Source organism: Elgaria multicarinata, chromosome 17 (assembly GCF_023053635.1).
Source record: "Elgaria multicarinata webbii isolate HBS135686 ecotype San Diego chromosome 17, rElgMul1.1.pri, whole genome shotgun sequence".
NCBI lineage: Eukaryota > Metazoa > Chordata > Lepidosauria > Squamata > Anguidae > Elgaria > Elgaria multicarinata.
Window position 1 is genome coordinate 18,321,105 of NC_086187.1, and position 24,679 is coordinate 18,345,783.

Below are 24,679 nucleotides of genomic sequence, written 5' to 3' on the forward strand. Positions count from 1 at the left end.
TTTTCAGCCTTTCAAGGCAGGATGCTGCATCAGGCAACCTAGCAGACGGATTTGCAACCTGCCCCACGTACTCTGGGGTCCTTTGATTTAACCTGGTTTTGGCCCCATCACCCACTTCAGCACAGTCGAAGGGCTTTACGTTCTAAATATTCCGGGTTTAAGCAGAGGCCGTGAAGCGGGTCGGAAAACGATCGCTGGGGACACAGGCACTAGCTGAAGTTCCAACTGAGTGAATGACAGTCAATCAATCAATCAATATTGTAAGATGGTTCAGGAAGATCAGGGCCCATCTTTGCATATCATCATTTTCTGCAAGCGAAAAACCTAGCTGGATCAGAATAGCAGTTTGCACCATTCTTTTGTTTGGGAACAGGAGAATACCCGATAGAAAAAGGTCCCGGGAACCTAATCTTTACGGCCCCCGATTTTCATCCATAAAATTAAAGAGGCATCAGAGAAAAAGTTCCCTATCTAAACCACTTGCCGTGTGTTTAAATGGAGCTTTTCGAACCCACACTTAGAGATAGCAGTCGCCGCGATTCAAACCACGGTTGGGTCGCAAAGGAAATCGGTCAGATTTCACAAAGGTTGAAAAATAGCCACGGGACCGATACTCCTTGCCTTCCCAACCCATTCCATCCTACCGTCTTCCGGCGACACGAGCAGCTGAAGCAATCGGAAGCAACTCAGAGAACAATGGCTGCAATCCACAGAGCGCCCCAGCAACTGTGCCTGTTGAACTGTGCGTTGTGTCTCTCCCTAACGTTAAAAACGCCGAGAGCCAAGCCAAAATCAAAACGACCACCAGGTTGTAAGTAAATAGTAAAGCCTTTATTTTTTATTCTTTTTTATTTTTGTTTTGTTAAGAACAGCATTTTGAAAATAAAATGTATTTTTTCGCCCATGCTTTACAACTTGGTTTTTGTTTTTAATTTCGTCTCCTTATGTACAGTCACTATGGTACACATTGATTGTCTTGAAAAGCCTCCAAAAAGATGTACAAGATTAAACGGTATGCAACGGTCAGCTGGGGTGGGGTGGGGTGGGGTGGGGAGAAGGGACACATTATAAAAACACACATTAATACATTTAATATATAATTTTTAAAAAGAAAAGAAGAGACTTAGCTCTCGTCAGTTAATAAAAAGCACCTGCTGTGTAATCTGGTAAAATGGTAGAATAATCCAATCTGTTCTCCTTTTTTTTATTTATTTTTAACAAAAGCTACATATGCTTCCGGTTGCACTGCCTTTGGTTAGAACTGTAGCTTCAAACATGGAGTTAGCCAGGCAGGGTGGCTGTCCTGCCATTGCAGACACATTTAGAATCTGAATGCGTAGTTGTGATGCGGGCTGCATCCTGCAAGGTGGTAGACCCGTTTGAGGATGCAGTCCCATTCTTAGACTATTGCCAGGGACATCCAGGTCCTTGGCAACCTTGGCCACAAATCCTGCAAGAGGAAGGCTAGCAGGGAAACCATTTTGAACTCCTGGATCTGGCTTACGAAAGGGCCATTGCATAGGGCTGAACCCCACGTCCAGGGGGTATGCTTGTTCCATGCCCCCCCACACTGCTGAATGGAAGATGGGCGGTATGCCACCAGCACACCTCTATGGCTCAGGGCCCATGGCTTCAATCCAAGAACTCCCATTGGGCTCCGATCTGACAGCCCTGCTTCCCAAGAAGGAGACCGAGTGTGCCTGTCGGAGCCACTCTGGCCAGGCAAACGGGCAGACACTTCGCAGGACATCAAGGACACTTGCCATGCCAAGAAGAGCAGGACTCAAGCGTGCTTTCGGCTGACTGGAACGCTCCTACCGGGCCCAACTCACTTCTAGATCCTGGAGATTCTACTACCGCCTTCAAGGGAGTGCAGGTTGCAATGAATCAGTGGACACGCTCCATTCAGTGATACTCTTAAAACAAGCATTATTGAAAACAAACAAAGGAGCTTTGCGCGTAGCAATGGACTATGGTCCCTAGACCACTGGCTGGCTGCCGTCGCCGTTTCCCCTTCCTATTCAAGCGGTGTTATGAATTGGCAACGATGAAGTCGCTTTTATGCTTCCCAAATTGAGTTACAGTGAAACCAAATTCCGAAATGCTTGTGCTTATTGTTGTGGCATTACCTTGCTCAGCACTAGATGCTCTACATTCGTAATCACTCTCATCGAAAGGCAAACGTATAAACAAGCTTTGTGACGTTAACAAAAATGGTATATAACTTAACACAAAAGTGCCTTTTTTAAAATCGCAGAGAACGCATGGTTTGGAGCTGGGGTGGGGTGGAGGAGATGGCAGTGGCGGCACCAGAAATCACAGATCATGGACTGACCACACACACACACACACACACACACAGAAGAAGAAAAAAGTAAATTCATTTGAAAACGAAGTTGCTGGAGGAATGAATCAATCCCTTTTTTATAGCTTAATCAGCACACCTCCCACCACTACGAAGTATGGGCTGGGTTTACGTGAGTGGTTAAGGGAAGTCCTGTGTTTGCAGGATCCAGCCCTGTCTTTAAGATCCCGAACGGCCATAGACATAATAGGGAGCAGGACTCCTAAATCCCTTCTTGTCTAAGAGAAAAATAATAATAAAAAATTGAACATCTTCTGGAAGCTGCCCCCCCTTTTAAAGTCCTTTCCCTAAATTAAAAAATAGACCCCTTCCCCCCCCACCGCTAATAAAACGGGTGCAGAACCTCTTTCAGCCCAAGGGACGAATTCAGTTTCTGAAGTAGTCCTCGGGGGGGGGGGCACATTCCAATGGAGGGCGGACCTGAAGGCAGAAGGGGAGGAGCCAGAATACCAAAGATACAAGCGTAGTTTAACTTAAAGCTCTTACTGGTGATAACTAAGCCTTAGGGGAGGGATATTGATGTTTTAGAATGGGGGGGCTGCACAAGACTTGTGACCCCCCCAAACGATCGGTGGTTGGCGGGCAGGGGGTGGGGCCTTCTAGGGACCCCTCCAGTGGGCTGGATTTGGCCCCCGGGCCTGAGGTTCTACACCCCCAGTCTTAAAAGATACCATCAAAAACTCAGCTGGGAAATGAACATTTTCTTGCAATATATGCCATGTTCATCTTAAGGAATTTAAAAGCAAAAGTTTCAGAAACCCATTTTCAAAAGCATGTTTGCCTTTTAAATAATAATAATAATAATAATAATAATAATAATAATAATAATAATCACCCGCACGCACACATACAGGAAAGCACCCACTAAAGTTCTTTCCTCCCCCCTGTAATGCTAAAATAGTGCATTTCCTGGGGATACCCAACCTATTTGATCACAATGAAAAATACAGCATTATATTTTGTTCAAGGCCTTATCTTAAACAGAGGTTTCTAGGATACCAGGCAACGTGCAACGTCCTCCTTTCTATACGTTTAGATGATCAACGTCTCTCATCAGCTCATGTCAAATTACTATTTCTAAATTTTGTAAATGCACTGATGTGGCTCTTTTCTCTTGAGCAGGGTCACGTCGTGTGAAAACAACCATGTTCGTTTGATCGTGCACAATGGGAAAAAATTATTGCTACTATCTACTTGAGATTTTTTTTTTTAAAAAAAACATTGCTAAGATGATCATGGCAATAACAGCAATGCAAATTCAAAACAGCAAGACCACTTAAGAGTGTATCCCATACAAATTAAACTTGTGCCATACCATACTTCTTTATTGCGATCCATAGATCCATTAAAAAAAAAAAAAATCTTGGTTTTTCTTTATGGATCTATGGATCGCAATAAAGAAGTATGGTATGATTAAACTTGTGCCCATTTGTTTTTTTACTAAGTAGACCAGCTGCAGTCAGTGAGGCTATTTGCAGAAGTAAGGGCCTAGTTCTCATTGAGGTGACAGGAGTATTGTGTCTGAGCCGCTCTATTTTAGAGAGGATGGGGGCATCTCAATGTTTATTTGGGGACCTTCTGGACCCTCCTTTCCACTCTGCCTGGAACGCTCAAAGTGACATACAAGTTTTTAAAAAATGAATACAGAGAAGCTAGGCTAAAATCAAAATGTAATACAATCAAATTGAAGAGCAGAACAACATCACCCCCTCTCCAAAACAACAACAACCCCTACACCAGTGAGACTGAAAAAGAAAAGAAAAGCAAGCCAAAGATTTCCCTAAACTTGTGGGGGAGCCTTCACCTGGTAGTGGAAGACCATAAATAATCCTTCCCAGTCTGGAGATTATGGGGGTTGCAGGCAGCACATCTGAAGGGCCCCAGGTTAGGAGAAGCTGCCACAAGTGAAGGGATAGGGGTGGTCCTGCCGTTGGGCAGAGTGAGGCAGGTGGCCTCTGGTGGCAGGTGGTGGGAGGTGGCAGCAAGGCGTTTGAGGAGAGAACTGTGGGCCAGACAGCCTGTTGTGTCCCCCTAAATTCTCGAAGAATGGGTGCAGCGGCTGCAACAGAATAAGAGCACGCCTGTCTACTACCACCTCCTCCACCTGAGAATCTAAGAACAGCACCAGATCCAGTGTAACACAAGACGGAATTGCCCTTCATAACAAAAAAATAATAATGAAACTCCCTGCACATAGAAACCTAGCGTGTCAAGGAGAAGGTTTGGCAAGTACACCTTCCCCTGACAACCTGCTTTTCTATGTGCAAGGGTACTGCATATAAGGGTTTTCAATCAAGTGAGCTGCCCAGACAACAGGCTGGTTACGTCAGTGAGAACTAGGCAAAAATCAGGTATACAGTAGAATAAAAGTCAGGAACATGAAAAACCGGAGAGACTTCCCAAAACAAAATCAGTCATCTTTCCTTTGCAGGGTACAGCAGGTAGCCTGCGTTATGTAGTTTTATTTTTACAGTATAAATTTTATTTGCCATTTGAAAATAGAATATACTTATTAGAACAGATGCAAAAGAATTCCATTCTTCGACATACTTTGTAATCTCATATGTGTGTGTGTGTGTCTATATATATATATATATATATATATATATATATATTAAAAACACACACACAAAAGCAAACTTCAATGGATTTTAGTCTCTAGGAAAGCAGAGCGTGATGCTGGCCAGCACAGGGGGTGTGATGACGTTTCACATGCCCAGAATGCATTCAATGCTAAACAATAAAAGAAGGCTTTACCGAGCATCATTAAAATCATAGAAATATGAAAAGGCAGCAGGAACATGGAGACCTTGAGGGTGGGGAGGGGAATTTCATTTCCAATACCCATGTGAAAAATAATCTATTTTTTTTTAATAAAAAAAATCCTCCAAAAAAGAACGCACAAGAAATTGCAAGAAAATGCACAAACCATTGCAGTTAAAGAGGCTTCACTGTTAAACTGGGAATCAAGGAAAGGGGATCTAACGCTGCAGGTGTCTTCCATGAAGAGTCGCCTCAACTTTTCAAGATACACCTTACACCTGCAATCCATGGGACTGGAGGGAGGATAGGTTCTGTGTGAAACAGACAGTACACTTCTGGGATTTGAGCTAGCGCACATGCGCCATTTTCCGTGGCTCGAGCACACTCATGAACTACCCTGCCTCCGTCTGGGTCTTTCCCTGCCTTACAATTTGACAGCAAGCTCCGCCCCCTCTTCGGAGTACTTTTGGCACCACCGGGCGTGCAAAAGAGGCGGAGCAAAAACTGCCCCCCACCACCACGATGCAATGTCCTAGGATGCTTCCCAGAGGAAAGGAAATTGACCAGCGGTCATGGCTAAAGGCTATTGTGGGCTCTTCTTCTTCTTATTTCGGTATTTAAAAGCGGGCAGTGTAAATCGGTCAACTTCAGTTTAAAGCATCTGATGGGATCCCTTCGTTCCCTCGCCCTTGTAAAGCTCACTTTAGAAACCCAATGGGCGTTTCGTGTGTGAAGACAAACCTCACGCGTCTTTGCTTTGCGGAGTTAAGTTAGCGGTAAAAGGTCCCACGAGGAAGAGTTAAAAAAACCAATTCTAGATGAACGATAGCATGACGTGATATTATTTCTTTCCGTGACCGTGGCTTGTTTCAAAAAGACGAAATTGAAAGACCGCCCACGGGATGTGTGGGTGGGTGGGTGGGAGGCAATCTCTTGTGGCAATATGGATTAAGGACATTTACTTTATTTCATTCTGTTCTTTTCAAAGCAACGGGCAGGCCCACAAAGACTAGGTTTGGCTCCCGCGCCAGCTCCGGCGGAGCGCTCTCTCTTGCACTGTATCCCCTTTCTCCCTTTTATATTTTTAAAAGAGTGTGCCTACTTCTAGGTTTACATTATCTTCAGCTTATATTTCACTGCACAGGTTTTTTGTTTGTGTGTGTGTGTGTGATTAGCTTATCAATTCAACAGTGCTCACGTTTTATTTATTTATTTTTTAAAAAACAAGCTATCGGACCTCCCATGCTGTTGGATGGGTTTTCTGCGCTCATGGGTCCTTTTGCTAGCATTATTGACTCCTCTCCCTCGGAAAAGACACACACACTGCCAGGGAACAAAATCTGTTAATGGATTCTTTCTCTCTCTCTCATCCTCTACAGCCTATCAGCTTTTTTTTTTTCACCATAGGTGTCTTCCAGTGTAACTCGGTGGAGCAGTTGGAATCTGGAAATAAGGATAATACATCCATAACTAAGCATTCTAGTCTGTTAATAAATAAATAAATCACATTATACACACACACATCAATTAACGCCATGGTCATATAGTATGCTAAGGGCTGTGCAATGTCCTAGCTCTCGATGAGGTAGTCAAACTGTATCTGGCCTATACCACTTCAGACTGCAGGCAAGGTTAAATCTAGTTAAATCTAGTTAAATCTGATCTAGTACTCCTCCATTACAATGGTAATGGCAATGATGCCTGTGAACTTAAGAAGCAGCCTTAAGACCATTGGTCAACGAAGTCAAGTATCTTCTATCCCTCTCCCCCTCTCGATCATCCCAGAGTAAGACACGGAATAATGGCTCAAGTGACAGGAAGCCAGATTCCGGCTGGACATCAGGAAAAACTTCCTGAGTGTTAGAGCAGTATGACAATGGAACCCATGACCTAGGTTGGTCGTGGGCTCTCCCACACTAGAGGCCTTCAAGAGGTAGCTGGACAACCATTTGTCAGGGATGCTTTAGGGTGGATTGAGCAGGGGGTTGGACTTGATGGCCTTAGAGGACCCTTCCAACTCTACTCTTCTATGATTCTATGATGCAGAACATCTACCCTGTCTGGGGTCCTGGATGGTCATTCCCCCTTCCCGGCCGCCACCCCCTGCCTTCCAAACACCAATCGTTTGCTGGTTTCCTAGGTTTTGTGCCGTTTTCCCCATTCTAAAAGGATGAAATGCCTCTCCTAAGGCTTTGATCCTGGCAGCAAGAGTTTTAAACTAAAATATGCCAGGATTTTGGGGTCATCTGGGGCCATATGCCAGGATTTTGGGATCCTCTCTCTTTTGCCTTTGTCTCCAGCCACCTCTACAATATGGCCCCCGAGAGCTTTTCAGAAATGAAATCTGGCCCTCGGCGTGAAAGAGGTTGAGCACCGCTGCTGTACACCAACCCACAATGGCTCCCTGCGGCATTCAGGCAGCGGTGAACTTCCCCAGTTCCTCTAGCCATGATCCTTTTCTCGTGGGCATGCGAGGGACTTGAATCCGGGACCGCATGCCTTCAATGCATGCGCTATACCACAGATCCAGGTTCTCTCCTAGAGGGTCCCGGCCCGGCCTTCTCCCAGCCATGTTCCTTTTCTACGTGTTGCAAAAAACAACTTCCAAACGGAGGAGCGTTCTGATCACGCAAGCCCTCAGCTGAGGTCCGAAAGCGGTGGTGAGCAGATGACCTCAGCGAGCCTGGCTGACGCCACTGCACCTACAGAGGCTCACGGGAAGACGTCTGAACTTGTGCGGTCTGCACCACTTCATCGTTGTGTGCGAGGAATATTGCAATGGAGAAGCCCCCCAAAACCCAACTTTAATTATTAGATGTAGCTGCCCAATTTATTGTTGACTCCTGTGATGTCCTATTTGTTTGGGGATCCCAGTGAAGGGCGGGGATTTGGGGGATGGTTTGCCAAGAAGAATGGGTGCTTCAGGCCCAGCGATCGAAAGCTAGGTTGCAGTCAGTCTAATCAACTCCCTTGTGGCTCAGTGGAGGGAAGGCGCGGGGCTTATTACAGCTCAGAAAGGCATTAGCTCCGAGTGGTATTAGCTGCAGCAAGTGGCCTCCAAGCCCAGCCCAGCCCTGCTCTCCAGCTGGTTAAGGCTCATGGCAATCGGCTTTCGGACGCTCCATCTCCCACAGGGACCCCCTGTCCTGTTCAGTGAGAGGTAGGAAAGGCTAGGATCAGGCTGGAAGAGAGCCTATGATGGGTGCTTTTCAATCACAATAATAATAATAATAAAAAAAGATGCAGGTGGCCTTATGGAATCAGCTGGTGACTTAAAAAGAACACAAGCCCAACTTATACGGAGCGGAAGCTGGCTCACGAGTAGCATCCATCAAAGCAGTGCGTATGAGTGAAAATCATGACATGGGAGCGCTCTCCTTTCGCCAGCCAAACCGGAGGAAAAGAGAGCAAAGCAGCCCGTCCACTTCTTTGGGTGCATTTAAACGTACGCAATGCAAATGAGATTTAAGAGGGCTGTTTGGCTCCAGATCTCTTCCTAAGCTATTCTTTCCTAATGACCCAGGCTGCAGATTAGCACCGGGGCAAGCATTCAATGCCCGGCCCATCTATTACTGCGGTGACTCTTTTCGGCATGCCTATTTTGGAAGCAAAAAACCAACAACGCACACACACAAAAGGTGCTTTGGTAGGAATCGTGGCAATGCATGATATGAGTGAGGGAGAGTGCCTTTCCTAGGAACACCTCTGGTTTTTAAAACCGGGGTGGGGTGGGGGAGACAACCCCGTTGCAAACATTAAAATCCCAGCATTTTTTCAACTAGCTATTAGCAAAGGAGTTTATGCTACAACCGGAACAGCAAAAACTCCCTGGGTGAACAACGGCCACAAAATGTGCGATTAAGTCATCTTAGAAAGCTCCGCATGCAAACTCGCCGTTAGCACCTCCCACGACCCACCCCTACTTCCCTCCTCTGCCCAGTAGGAGCAATTGGATGAAGTTCTGAGTTGAAAGTGGGGGATTCACCCTTCTTCTAGCATCACAGTTTGATACTTACAGTCCCACCGTTCAGAACAACCGCCATCTCAGTGGGCTGGTAGACGTTGCTTCGAAAGGGGGCGCTAGGACGGCTTCCCAAGCTGCCATTGCGAAATCCGGCAGTCCGTAAAGCTGTGTGCGACCAAGGGAGGGGGGGAGAGAACGAACGAAGAAAGAATGTTTGTTTTCTAGTGAAATATACAACAACAACAACAACAACAACAACAACAGATCATTCAGTTTCCTATAGTAGCCAATTGAATGCTTCCAGGAAGTCCACAGGAAGAGCACACAAACAATAGCTCTCTATTGGATGTCTCCAGGAAGGGCGCACAAGCAATAGCCCTCTATTGGATGCCTCCAGGAAGTCCACAGGAAGGGCGCACAAGGGATAGCCCTCTATTGGATGCCTCCAGGAAGTCCACAGGAAGGGCGCACAAGCGATAGCCCTCTGTTGGATGCCTCCAGGAAGGGCACACAAGCAAGTTCCTGGCAGTGGAGTAGTGGAGACAGCGCTCACAGGAACGCATCACCGACACCTTTTTATTAGCAGGGACACTGATCTGCCACCCCACTCCAACCCCATTCCAAAAATGCCCTATTCCCCCCGAGCTTCACTGCAGTTCTCACAGAATGCAAAATATTTTGCAGCAGCTCGTTCTTAAATAGGGAATGAAGACCCGTTAGCTTTACAAAAACCCCTGCTCCTGGTGGAAATACAAGCTGTGCTAGAGCTGGTTTGTTGCTATGGATCAACACGGCTATGTGCATTTTGGGACCCTCCGTGGGGACGTAGTTACAGAGAGCGCCATGAAGAGCGCCTCCACTTCCAAATTTAGCACTACACCGCTCGTCCTCGGTCACTGATCTTCTGTGGAATTTCACCTTTGAACATTCAGATAAAGAACTCATGATGTGGAAGTACACACGCTAACAAATGGAGAAAGCCTTAGCCTTAAACTTAAAAAGGCCCACAGAAATAGCAACTCAACTTATATTCCTTTCAGCTCATACTGCGGCTGTGTTCACACGTCACCCTTGTTTAGCTCCACGTACATGAGCAGCAAGTAGACACAACGGGGGTGAGTTTCCACACAGCCGGGAGAAGGAAACCAGGATTCTGCTTTGCTTTTGCCGATTCCTGGCTTATCCTTACGCAACGAACTAGACATTGTGCTTTAAACAAAACAATCCAGAATTGTTAGCCGGCTTGGTTAGCAATTGTCTAGAGCAGCCATCCCCAACCTAGGCCCCTCCAGATGTTTTGAATTACAACTCCCACCACCCCTGATCATTGGACACGATGGCCGGGACTGATAGGAGTTGTAGTCCAAAACATCGGGAGGGGGTCAGGTTAGAGAAGACTACCGTTTATTTTAAACCATGAATCCTGGTTCGCACATCAACAACAAGCCAGGAATTGGGCAAAACAAAACTGATTCCTGGCCGAACAGGAGGAGGAAAGGGGCATGTAAAGTGTGTCAGCCCCATCTATCAATTTAGCTGAGGGATGTACAGTAATTCAAACAGTTTATTATTGATTGATTGATTGATTGATTGCATTTCTATACCGCCCAATAGCCGGAGCTCTCTGGGCGGTTCACATTTCGAATCTGGGCAGAGGCAAAGAAACAACTTTCTGAGTAATCGCCTTATTCCTATTGGCAAGAAGGAAATCTCTATTTTATAGATTTGGCCACCAACCTTGAATTAAAAAAGAAGATTCAAAACAAGCGTATCCCCTACATGATGAGCCGGTGGGCAAATTATGTAACAAATCCTCCATCACAGACACAACACTTCCAATTTACACGGAACAGTTCAAGATCTACCCTTCCAGTCTAGCAGTATTTGTTTCATTTAATATTAATAATGTATAAAGAGCCTAACATTTACGAAGTATTATGCACCGATAAAAGGCGAGAGCTTCCCTGCCGGCGAGCCTTAAGATTTAAAAGCCAGGACGCAAAAAGAGGGTGGGGGTGGAAAGGGAAGAAGCAAAACAAGCAAAGTCAAGCACCAGTTCCTAAAGTGACCTTGTTCTTATAAGGACCAGCGAGAGTGGAAAAAGAGTTGAGGGATGGGAGGAGCCAAATGGCAGCTGGTCTCTGAGCTGAGCCAATGTGGGGGGCCCTGCTGTGCATCTCTCCCTCTGCTGCAGCCTGATGGAATGGCTTCTGCAGATGCCTGACCTCTCAGCGGAGCCGATGGAGGGAGGAACCTGATCTCTTCGCAGAGTCGATGGAGGGAGGAGAATGATGAAGTGCTCCCTGCCTGTGCATCTCTCCCTCTGCTGCAGCCTGATGGAATGGCTTCTGCAGATGCCTGACCTCTCAGCGGAGCCGATGGAGGGAGGAACCTGATCTCTTCGCAGAGTCGATGGAGGGAGGAGACTAATCTCTCAGCAGAGCCAATGGAGTGGGCTCTGCTGTACATCTCCCCCTCTGCCATAGCCTGATGGAATGGCTTCTGCAGATGCCTGATCTCACAGCAGAACTGGTGGAGGGAGGAGCCTGGCTTCTCAGCAGAGCTGAAGGAGTGGGCCCTGCTGCCTCATCTCTCCCTCTGCTGCAGCCTTGTGGAACTGCTGCCAATAGATGACGGGTGAGGCAGAGAAGGAGCCAAAATGGTGGCTACTCCCCTCACCTGAGTCAACGAAGTGGCCTTATTCCATTTATATTCCAGCGTTCTTCCATGACGCAATTCAAGGTGGCATGCATAGGATTCTTGGGCGCTCTCTCCCATCCAGGGCACTAACAAGACCCAGATAAGTTTCAGCAAGGTGACCGCATCACAGCTCAGGAAGTCCTATGCCAAAATCTGAGCCCCGTCAAGGTACTCTACGAGGAGAATTTACCCACTTCGAATCAAGCTATCTTCCAGTCCTTGCCTAAGCTGCATCATGAGAGTGGCACGTCGGGTGATGAAACCGACATTAACAGGAAGGCCAACCCACCCAGGCCCCTCCGAGCAATGGAAGCAGAGATTAATCCTGGGGGAGGGAATAATCCTGAAGAGCACATGTGCGAATGGGTGCATTGACAGCACTGATGTATGGGCATCTCTAACAGCTTCCCCAAATACCCCCAAAGTGGCTGTGTTCCACCAGGGGGAAAAGTACCAGAAAATGGGGACAGTTGGGGTGTATTTATCTGCTTGAGATGATATAGGAAATCCAGAACTAGGGGGTCCCCAACAGATGAGTCTCCAGGCTCTGCTTGGAAACCTCCAGCAAGGGAAAGCCAACTCCACGCACCGCCTAGCTGAGTGGTGGGGAACCTGTGGCCATCCAGATGTTGCTGGACTCCAATTCCCATCCGCCACAGCCAGCATGGCGACTGATCAGGGATGATGGCAGTTGTATGCCAACAAAGGGGGACAAAGTATCTCCGCCCCAGACCTAGGTAAACGGTTGCGCTGTCAAGACGTTTCTCCGGCTATCCAACCAAAATCTACCTCAAGATATTTCCCCTAATGTTCAACTAAAATCTACCCTCCAGATATTTCCCCTAATGTTCAACCAAAAGCTAACATCAATGGCTTAAGGGGTTCTATGTGACACTAGCTTTGTGAAATGAGCCTAACGTGCTTGCTGTAATTTGCTATTTTTTAAATGGAGGTGGCCTTGGAGCTTGATTTAACTGCAAGAAGAAATGCGGAAGAGGAAAATACTCAGCGTTTCTCAAATCGGAAATATTCCATCTTAGGCTCTTTTCCTAAACTATGGGTGGCAGCTTATCTTTCCACATCATCATCCTCAGCAGAAGACGAGTGAAGAGAAACCGAGCAAACAGATGCGATTGAAATGTACACTTTGACTGGCTGAAATCTACCCACTGATGAGTTCAACGCAGGTGAGCAGCAAATAATCTTTATGGAATTCTGCCACCAGAACATATTTGTAATCCAATTGGCTACCGAGGTAGCCGTGACCTATAATATGGTTGGTTCAGGCAACATGCCCAACGCCGGTCACTCATGACAAGCTAGAACTGTGCGTTGCATCTTATTTCAAGGTACAACCGGACAAGCAACACAACTGAATCACGGACAGCCGAGAGCCATCTTCTGCTCTCAAACCTCTGCTGTGCACATCAGAAGGCGAGGTGAAACAAAACCACACTGTAGATTTTTGCTTCTGAAGAGAAACACATCCCAAAAGAAGAACCAGGCGTCCCTTACGCTACCTGCCCAATCCTTCACCAACATCTCTGTTCACTGCTTCAAAGATTCCCATTTTCAACGTTCATTTGCTTCCATTACAAGTCATGACAACAAACTTTGCTCCTCTTTTCCCTTCAGTCAACTGAAGGTTTTCTGTCTCCTTAAACTATAATAATAATAATAATAATAATAATAATAATAATAATAATACCGTATTTCTTCAATTGTAAGACGCCATCGATTGTAAGACGCACACTAATTTCAGTACCACCAACAGAAAAAAAATCCCTAAGACACACCCACAATTCTAAGACGCACCCCATTTTTAAAGATGTTTATATGGGAAAAAAAGTGTGTCTTAGAATCGAAGAAATAGGGTAATAATAATTTCTAACCCGCCTCTCCATCCCGATCAAGGTGGGGAGCAATAAGCACAAAACACATAAAACAGTAATCAAAACACAATATACATTGTTAAAACTTCCTAAAAACATCCTAAAAGCATCCTAAAATTCCACTGGATAGGCCTGCCGGAAGAAATCAGTCTTTATAGCTTTCTTAAATGCTAAAAGACTGTTAAGCTTACGAATCTCCTCTGGCAGGCTGTTCCACAGTCTGGGAGCAGCAGAGGAAAAGGTCCTCTGGGTAATACCTGTCAGCCTAGTTTTGGCTGGCTGAAGGAAGTTCTTCCCAGAGGACTTGAGTGTGTGGGGTGGATTGTATGGGAGAAGGTGATCCCGCAGGTAGCCTGAACCCAAACCATGTAGGGCTTTAAAGGTGATAACCAACACTTTATACTTTGCCCAGAAACTAATTGGCAGCCAGTGAATAGATTTTAAAACTGGATTAATGCAGCCACCCCTAGGTGTACCGGTGACCTGCCTGGCTGCCATATTTTGAACTAGTTGAAGTTTCCGGACTAGGCGCACAGGTAGCCCTATGTAGAGCACATTGCAGAAGTCAAGCCTTGAAGTTACCAGTGTGTGCACTACCGTCTTTAGGTCTTCCGACTCTAGGAAGGGGTGCAGCTGGCGTATCAGCCGAAGCTGATATATATAATATATAATTATACTAATGTCATTTCAAAGTTTTGAGAGGGGGAGGGGGGAACATTTTTTTACTTTCGATGCTGTGTCAATTCTTGATTTCCTTAAAATAAATTCAGTTCTGCAACTTCGATTCATTTACTTCTGCCTCCTTTGGCAACCTGTACTTCCCTGCCGGTAACGAATCGCACCCCCCTCCCAAAAAAAGGGAAAATGTATCATCAAAAACAAAACGAAAGAGAAAAAAACACGAACACAGAGATTTGTATAAAATTAACACGCACTAATTCATAGGTATAGATGCACACATAGAAATAATGACTATAATTTAAGTAGAAACACAATACATCTCACCATAGTGGGGAAGACAGATGGCCACCCTAATCCAAGCTGTGAGTGCCATGGATCAGGACAGAGGTGGGTGAATAAATTTGGGTGGGTGGGTGGGGGAGATGTCTGCTCACCCAGCCCTCCGCAGGCTGAATGATGTCATGGGGGCATGGCCACGCCCCCTGACATCAATGGGTCGCTGGCCCGCATGCCGGATGCTTGATCCCCTGATGAGACCGCTGGGAACCGGTTCACTGCTGGCAAACCTTCCCCAAAGGGAGAAGTCCCATTGGAGCTGCTCTGCCTACCCTGTGCTTTCTCCTACTGGTGAAAGGACGCAGGGAAGCTCAGGCTGCTCATCCTGGCTTCATTTGTCCTTCACCTTTCCCTTGCAAAGGGTGAGTATTTGTGAGCGTGCTGTGGCTGTTTCCCCAGGGCGATCCTCTTGTTACCTCTGACCTGTGACGGCCCATGGAGGGAGCCCAAGCTTCCATGGGCCAGATTATGGCTGCAGCCAGCTAAAACGGCACCACCCCTGCACAAGAGGGTGGTCTTAGCAAGCCTAGGGGCACCCTAAAATTTGCAGAATCACAAAAGCTATTAAGGGGAAAAAAAGCTAAGGAGGTGATGGCTGGAGATGCTCAGGGGCTACAGAATAGGAACATAAGAAGAGCCATGCTGGAGCAGAACATGGGTCCATCTAGTCCAGCATTCTGTTCACACAGTAGCCAACCAGGGACCCACAAGGAGGACCCGAGTGCATCAGCACCCTCCCACCCATGTCCCTCAGCAACTGGTCTATATAGGCTTACTGCCTCAGACAGTGGAGGTGGCACATAGCCGTCAGGTCTACCAGTCATTCTAAGTAGGACTTACATTGAATGTGACCCATTATTTCTTAAATTTGTATCTATACATATAAACCGTCACATGCAGAATTTATGCAAATCTTCACCCTCATTCATCCTTCTTTTTCTTAAGAAATGCATTTCCTTTGCATTTCCTCTGTTCTAGAAGCCTCGGTACTATGAAACTGAGTCTCTAAGAGCAGTGATTGCCAATCTTCAGGACTCCAGGATCAATGTGTTTGTTGGTTTTTACTAGAACTAGGGCTGTGCAGGGACCCCCTGATCCACTCTGGATCCTGATCTGGACCTCTTCCGAACCGATCCAGATCTGAATCCAGAGCGAGATCCGGAGGTCCGGATTTCCCCCCATAGACTTACATTGGAAAAGAAAAACGCCCATAACTTTTTTAGTTTTCAAGATAGAAACATGAAAATGGGCACCATGATAGCTTCTAAATATAACTGGACCGCCCCCGACCCGATTCGGATCCGAATTTAGGGGGTCTGGATCAGCCCAATCTGCTCCGGATCCGGGGATCCAGAACGGAGCAGATCACAGCCCTAACTAGAACGCTGAGATCCACTAACTGGAGCAGTTATGAAAAAATGGCTCAGTGGCTGCAAGGCGGTGGGGTGGGAATATACTCTTAGAATTAAGGAACAAGAGTTCCTCTGAGCACATGCTGAGCCCAGGAATTTATTTTCAGCAAGAGATCTGAACTCACAGTCTTTTCATATACAAGTTCCTCCTCTCCTATCTCAGCAGCTTAATTTAGAAGGGAGAGGAGAAAGCCTTTGCATTACTGCTGTTGTTATTTATTTATTTATTTATTTATTTTATTTATTACATTTTTGACTCCCAGTTAAACAAACTGGGAGTCAAAAACCTTTGGTGATCGAGTACAAATCACACAGACATCTGGCAGGAGATCCCCAGCTACGACCTACTTCCTGCCCGTCCCCATCCACAGCGTGAAAAGATCCGAACCACCACAGCTTCGCCGTGACTATTTGTCTTCTTTCCGCAAAGCAGGGATCAATTCTCTGGCCAACCTTAAAGTCCTGCACCATTTTATTTTTAGCCCACTTTATTACTAAAGAACAACAGCTCCTGGCCCTCAAAAAGAAACTCTCCTAAGGAAAGCGGCGGCGAAAGTCTTACCTGCGTTGTGTTCGTCCATCGAAAAGGCTTTATTTTCCATGTAACTCCGAGGAAGCTGTAGGTCATCCTCAAAAGCAGTCTCGCGCATGCGTGGTTGCGTCGTATCAAAATAGTTGGGCGTGTTCTCTTGCTGGGATGGGAGGATGGAGCAATGAACCTCTGGGATGGCATGAAAGATCACAAATACCCAACCACTGGACACCAGCGCGATGGCAAGGGTAGGGTCCCTCCACTGGTCCCTCCTCCTCAGTTCTTCGTTCCCGTACAGGTACATAGTCAGCCAAGCCACCCAAATGAGGATGGAGAAAAAGCTGGCGATGATGAGGCACACGCCATTCTTCTTCCACTTCTTGAACTTCCCGCACACCGTGAAGAAAGAGAAGCCCAGAGCCGCCACCATCAAAACCATGACGTAGATGGAAGCCATGGCGAAATCCATCGGCTCGTAACGGCACGCCAGCTTGCCGTCCCGCACCACGGTCAGGACCAACCATTCCGTGGCAATGATGACTTGGACCAAGGCCAGGCAGACGGCTATGCCGGCCAGCTGCCACCCGGAGGGGCTTTTGCCATGCCGGACGAGTCTCCGAAGCCTCCAAGCTTGGGCGAGCAAGCAGGAGAAGCAGAGCGCAAAAAGGACCCCCCACAGAAAGCGGCGGACCGAGCAGATGGTCTCGTCTTCCTCGATGATGAAGGCAAAGGCCAAGCCGAAAAGTCCCAAGGTCCCCAAAAGGAAGAGGAAATGCACTCCCAAGGGACTCTTCTTCTCTTTCTCCTTGATGAACGGCAGCCTCACCAGCAAGATCAGCATCAGGAGCAGTGTCGTCAACACGCCCGCTCCTGCCACCGCCTCCACGACGATCCCCCAGATGGCATCCAGGTCGCACAGGTAAATGTACTGAGGAAGGAGATCCAGTCCACATCCTCTGGAGGTGCTGGAGTTCTCAGAGGAGCCATATCCAACCACGAAGAGGAGGAGAATGCCAACAGTGGAGAAGGTGGTCATTTTTCTGTCTGAAACAAGAAGCCCAGGAGATCAAATAAGAGAGTAAAAGGATGCTTCCCCTTCACCCGTGAACACTATATTTTTAAATTATATTTCAAGGTGCTGGTCTTAACCTATAAAGCCCTACATGGCTTGGGACCGCAATACCTGATGGAACGCCTCTCCCGACATGAACCTACCCGTACACTGCGCTCAACATCTAAGGTCCTCCTCCGAGTGCCTACTCCAAGGGAAGCTTGGAGGATGGCAACAAGGGAGAGGGCCTTTTCTGTGGTGGACCCTCAATTATGGAATGATCTCCCTGATGAGGCTCGCCTGGCGCCAACATTGTTATCTTTTCGGCGCCAGGTCAAGACTTTTCTCTTCTCCCAGGCATTTTAACAGCATTTAACAATGTTAAGTTTGTTTTTAATGGACCCCAAAATTGTTGTTTTTAAATGGATACTGTTGTTTTTATACTGTTTTTATGTCTTTTAAATTTTTGTATACTTTTAATGTTTACTATTTTTAATTGTTGTAAACTGCCCAGAGAGCTTCGGCTGTGGGGCGGTATATAAATGTAATTAAATAAATTAAATAAATAAATAAATAAATAAATAGAGTGCCTGGATTAATTAGTCCAGACGTGGGCGGACTCAAAAGTGGCATCAAGGGTAGGTTTGTTTGGGCACTGGCCAAGGGCACGGACTCCCAACAGGGGGCCACCAAGAAGAGCCCCCTGGAGTTGCAATGACCCTCTGCTCTGTCCTCAATACTGAATTCACGCATGGCGTTTGTGCACCCACGTATTTAGACAGGAAAAAAAAAAGTCCGACCACTGCCTCGAATGTGCACTCATCTGTGGGTGAGAAAGACTCTGTTCAGACGACACGCGAATGAGATAGAAGAAAGGGGTGGATATATTGGTGACCGTATCACTGTCAATAATCACATATAATATAGAGGTAAATGAAATACTTAAAATACTTTTAAAGTACTAAATAAAACCGCTAATCTATGTAGTTCAAGTATATTTCAACTGTATGGTATTGCATTAAAACATCAATAAAAACAGTCAAAGACCAAACACGTTTCCACCATGCAAGGTCTTCTTCAGTGGTAAAATCAAATATACAAGAACATAAAGTGTCGAGAGTTATTTTTGGATTGTCGCTGAAGAAGACCTTGCATGGTCGAAACGCGTTTGGTCTTTGACTGCTTTTATCGATGTTTTAATGCAATACCATACAGTTGAAATAGTTATTTATTTATTTATTTATTTATTACATTTTTATACCGCCCAATAGCCGAAGCTCTCTGGGCGTTTCACAAAAATTAAAACCATAATAAAACAACCAACAGGTTAAAAGCACAAATACAAAATACAGTATAAAAAGCACAACCCGGATAAAACCACGCAGCAAAATTGATATAAGGTTAAAATACAGAGTTAAAACAGTAAAATTTAAATTCAAGTTAAAATTAAGTGTTAAAATACTGAGAGAATAAAAAGGTCTTCAGCTGGCGACGAAAGGAGTGCAGTGTAGGCGCCAGGCGGACCTCTATATACTTGTACATTAAAGGTATTTTAAGTATTTCATTTACCTCTATATTATATGTGATTATTGACAGTGATACGGTCACCAATATATCCACCCCTTTCTTCTATCTCATTGTCTTAACCACAAGGGGTCTGGATAAGTTTTTCTTGCAGATTTGCAGACAACACGCTAAGCCATACTAGTGAAACAACTTGAGCTAAACAGGATGGCTTAGCGTGCCGTGTGAACCATTCCTAACCATGGTGGCAACATAACCACGGTTTAAACACGCTCGCTAACCACTTGCTGCAAATGGGTGAGCGGCCTAACCATGGCTTAGAGTGTTGTCCGAACAGACCCTCTGTGCTGTACGCTGTAAAAGAAAAAACTTGTGTTTGCGTTTAAATCCTCTGCCATGGAAGAGATATTAGTCTTCCGCTTCCAAGGAAAGTATGGAAGGTTAGTTCCACTAAACGTGTAGTGAAAAAAATGCTTTTGCGTTATTGTCGCCTGCTCTTGACCGTGTGTGTACGCACAAATGTCACGTGCGAGTTCGGTGTGATCTGGCCCTGGTGGCGTGGCCCTGAGGATATCTTCCCTAGCAGTGGCAGCATCACGATTTTGTGTGGCTGTGTGACTTCTCCCCTCCCTCCGATCTCACCCCCCCCTCGCCACTGTGCACTTAGGATCTTAAAGTCGCTTGATTCTCTGGGGAATGGGAGGTGTTGCTGGAACGTAAGAATGGGGGTCCACAGGAGTGCGTTTGTTGGCTGTACAATCCCCCCACCCCCCTTCCTCTGCATGTTCACAGACCTCAGTTTTCCCTTTCTGCAGTATGGGTTGCTGGCGATCAGGTATTCAAAAGCCACTCCACCTCTCGTGGCCCCTTGGCTCTGCCCCTGCTGCCCTCTGCCCCACCAGCCGCTGCCCAATCTGCACTGAGATTCCCAACAGATACGATCAACAGCCCTTTAGTTAGACAAGAGTCAGCTGGCAAAAGCTCGCATTGTTTCCCTGCCTCCGGCTCCAGGCATGCCATTGTTCAGAATCCAGCGCCAGTTCTGTCGCCTCAATGTTGCCTAAACAAACCGGCGTGTGATGATGTAAAGACGAGTCCCGCTCATCCCAAGACGTTTTTGTACTTCTCCATTTCCCCCACCCCCACCCCGGAGACATTATTCATGTCACGTAGCCCTTGTGGGATCTTCGAAGAGCCTGCGTCTGCTTAGATCGCACCGCATGAGTAACCTACTTGAAAGCCAGATCAACTTTTATTTCGTTTCCTCTTTCTGTTGAGATACGGGTGGGTGGGAGGTGGCGGTTGGGGAAAACACACATCACACGTGCCGTTCACATTACAGGAAGGCTGCAGTGAAGAGATAAGTTCTTAAAGGCCTGTCCTGATGAAAGGGTGTAGCAGGGTGGGCATCTAGGGTAGGCAGGGTTGGGCAGTGGCCAAGGACCCCCACTTCAGGAGGGGCCACTGACGAGATCCTCCTAGAGTTGCTCCTCATCACCCTTGCAAGCGTCTTACTCTGGTCCAGACAATGATGGCGGTGAGAAGGAGGAGCAGAAGAAGATGCCACGGCCAACTTGTTCACTGGTTCTCTGCCTGCCAAGCAAGCAAGTGAGAGCAATGAAGAGGAAGAATCATGGAATAGCAGAGTTGGAGGGGGACTATAAAGCCATAGAATTCAACCCCTGCTCAGTGCAGGAATCCACCTCAAAGCATCCCTGAGAGATGGCTGTCCAGCTGCCTCTTGAAGGCCTCTAGGGTGGGAGAGCCCTCCACCTCCCTAGGCCATTGGTTCCATTGTCATACCGCTCAAACATTCAGAAAGTTTTTCCTGATGTCTAGACGGAATCTGGCTTCCTGTCACTTGAGCCCATCATTCCGTGTCCTGTACTCCGGAATGATCGAAAAGAGATCCTGGCCCTCCTCTGTGTCCTTGAAGAGTGCTATCATGTCGCCCCTCAATGAGGAGCAAAAACAATGGCAGTAAGAAAGACAATGCCCTGAGGCCCACTGAAGGTGTCGAATCATAGAATTGTTGAGTTGGAAGTGACCACAACAACCATCTAGCCCAACCCTCTGCAATATGCAGGAAAACCATTTATTTAGCCTTATGACAAAGGTGAAAGAAGAAAGTGCAAAAGCTGGGTTGCAGTTAAACCTCAAAAAAACCAAGATTATGGCAACCAGCTTGATTGATAACTGGCAAATAGAGGGAGAAAACGTGGAGGCAGTGACAGACTTTGTATTTCTGGGCGCAAAGATTACTGCAGACGCTGACTGCAGCCAGGAAATCAGAAGACGTTTACTTCTTGGGAGGAGAGCAATGACAAATCTTGATAAAATAGTTAAGAGCAGAGACACCACACTGACAACCAAGGTCCGCATAGTTAAAGCAATGGTATTCCCCGTAGTAACCTACAGCTGCGAGAGCTGGACCATAAGGAAAGCTGAGCGAAGGAAGATAGATGCTTTTGAACTGTGGTGTTGGAGGAAAATTCTGAGAGTGCCTGGGACTGCAAGAAGATCAAACCAGTCCATACTCCAGGAAATAAAGCCAGACTGCTCACTCGAGGGAATGGTATTAAAGGCAAAACTGAAGTACTTTGGCCACATAATGAGAAGACAGGACTCCCTGGAGAAGAGGCTGATGCTAGGGAAAGTGGAAGGCAAAAGGAAGAGGGGCCGACCAAGAGCAAGATGGATGGATGATATTCTGGAGGTGACAGACTTGACCTTGGGGGAGCTAGGGGTGGCGATGGCCGACAGAAAGCTCTGGCGTGGGCTGGTCCATGAAGTCACGAAGAGTCGGAAGCGACTGAATGAATAAACAACAACATACTGCCCAATAGCCGAAGCTCTCTGGGCGAATCACAAAAATTAAAACCAAGAAGACAATTCAAAATTCAACCATCCATGAGAGGTGCCTGTCCAGCCTCTTTTTGAAAACCTCCAGAGAGGAAGAGCCCACAGCCTCCGTAGGCAGACTGTTCCACTGTTGTACAGATCTTACTGTCAGGAAGTTTTTTCTTACATGTCTTGCTCAATGGACTTAAAAACCTGGTGATGGCCCTGAGGCTAAGCATACATCAACTAGAAGGGGCTTTTCTAACCACAGGTCCGCCCACAAGAAGCCAGCGGTGATCATCATAAATGTGGTCCTTGACCAATACCAGGACTTCCTCTTTTAAATTTATTTTAGGATCATGAATACATTCATCTCCACCCATCATGTGCTCCCTCCACCACCACCACCCCGGTCATGATTTCATAAACTACTATAACATTCTTCCTTGGCAATCTTTCTCTGTTTCTAAGGCCTTAGCTAGATCTAAGGTTTATCCCGGGGTCGTCCCTGCCTAATCCTGGGATCCCCTGTGTGTCATTTACATGAACAGGGTTGACCCTGGGACGATCCCGGGATAAACCTTAGGTCTAGCTAAGGCCTAAGTTAAAAAAATACCCCTTTCCTTAAGATATTCTTAACAGACCTTTGCTTGTCACTGGCTTACAAATCCTGGCTTGTTTGGGTTAACAAACCAGGATCCAACACACAAGGACTTAGGGCGAAACTACACAGTATGGTAAATGTCTAGCAAGTAGCTGATCTTAACTTCCTTAAAACTTTTAAGTGTGAGTGTGTAAGCTCTGACTCCAGTTTGGGATCAGCAGGTATGGGGTGGGGATTTAAACCTTGCTGATAAGAGATGCTTTTCAGATGCTGAATCACGTTGCCGCAAACTTGCAAAAATGGCAGGGAGAAACATGTCTCCTATCCCATAAATTCTTTTCAGATTTCCCAGTACCACCTGCCATATTTTAGCCATCCAGGGAACCAAAGGCCTGGGATTACTGCTGCAGAAAGGAACCCCCCCAACACACACACACACACACACACACACACACACACACACCCACCCACCCTTCAGGAGCACCTTCTCTCCGCTGCAGTCCCAGAACGAAAGCCATCCAGGCACGCAGCGATGTGCCGGAGAGTTGTTTGAGAACCAGATCCCTGCCCAATCTCTCCCAACCAGATCCGAAAGAATAAAAGCTCCGGGGCTGATAATAAAGCCAACGGCAGCTAAGCGGCAATCAGACTGGCCTGGGGACGCGGTTCCGGCATGATAATTAATAACAGCAATGTGCTTTGCGGGCAGAAACGGCGCTACGATTTCCTCTTGGTCTGCATAATAATACTGCATCCAGAGAGAGAGAGAGAGAGAGAGAGAGATCTACACCTCAGCTGCTGGAGGAATTATGACCCCGCTCAAAGACAGCGAGAGGTGGAGCGAAAAAATACCGCCGGTGTATTTTTAGAAGACAGAAGGGCCCAATCTGAATCTAAGTGGGATGTATGGTGCTGTGGTCACGGACACACAACCCATTTCTTAGTAAAAGCTACAGCAGGCTTTTTATTTATTTATTTAGCCATCACCTAGTCATCTCTCTCTCTCTCTCTCTCTTTCTCTCTCTCTCTCTCTCTCTCTCTCTCTCTCTCTCTCTCTCGTCATGAGGACTAGAAAGTTACCTGCACAAATTAAACCAGATTTATTTATTTTTAAAAAGTTTAGTAGGAATCAAGAGGTTGCCTGGGCTTCACAAGTGGCGCCCTGGTTACGCCAGGTCCCCTCAACAGCCTACCCTCATCTCAAGAATCCTACCAGTTTGCTACCTGCCTCAGACTCCCCCCACCCCACAAAAAAAACAACAGTGCTGGGAGTAGCTCATTGCCACGCTTCCAGCAGGTCATCCAGGAACGCTGGTCAAGCTTGTGCTAAATCAGGGATGGGGACATGTGGCTCTCAGATGTTTCTGGGCTCTACCTCCTAGCCACCCCACCCAGCATGGCCAATGGTCAGGGATGATTGGGTTTGTAGTCCAAGGAAGACAGGAGACCACAGGTTCCATCCCTGCTCGGCATCGCAGGAAACTGCCTTGTATTGAAAGCTGTAAGGATGAATGCATGTTCCAAATGCCAATGTGTACACTTTTGAGTTACACAGGACTCTTTCTCTATGTGTTTGCTCCTCTTGCCCAGTATTGAGCTGTCGCCAACTTGGCGCCCTCCAGAAGTGTTGTAGTCCAACTCCTAGAATAGCTCCCAGCATTGCAGGTTGAGGGATTCTGGGAGTCGTAGTACAAGACATCTGGAAGGCTGGTCTACCTGGACTGTCAGCTGTTCCTCAGAAAATGCCTTTTCCATCATGTGCTCCCTGACCTGGAGAAACTGGGGAGGCTCACGCTCTTCCATTGAACTCCAGTCCCCGTTTATAATCATGCCTTGTCACGTGTGCCGCCCGTTGGGGCCAAATCTCATCCCTGGGAACACACCAAGAGTCAAGGGTGCCTCTGAGCATACTCCCTCACCATTGAGTAACCACAAACGTCATCCTACTACACACATCTCATCTTACTGAACAGGTTGCTGGATCAGGCACCCAGATAAGCAATCTGGGTTTGAT

General features: G+C 46.7%; 1 protein-coding gene across 1 annotated transcript in view; it reads right to left on the minus strand.

The window, feature by feature from the left end:
• Positions 1-809: 809 nt before the first annotated feature.
• Positions 810-24,679, minus strand: part of GPRC5B (G protein-coupled receptor class C group 5 member B) — a 29,599-nt gene continuing 5,729 nt past the window's right edge. Inside the window, exons 2-6 of the mRNA XM_063143520.1 lie at positions 16,676-17,689; positions 9,145-9,257; positions 4,988-6,571; positions 2,786-4,944; positions 810-2,738 (exon numbers count right to left, since the gene is read on the minus strand). Coding sequence (XP_062999590.1) covers positions 6,527-6,571; positions 9,145-9,257; positions 16,676-17,681 — 1,164 coding nt within the window. The 5' untranslated portion in view covers positions 17,682-17,689 and the 3' untranslated portion in view covers positions 810-2,738; positions 2,786-4,944; positions 4,988-6,526. The remainder of the gene's footprint in view (positions 2,739-2,785; positions 4,945-4,987; positions 6,572-9,144; positions 9,258-16,675; positions 17,690-24,679) is intronic.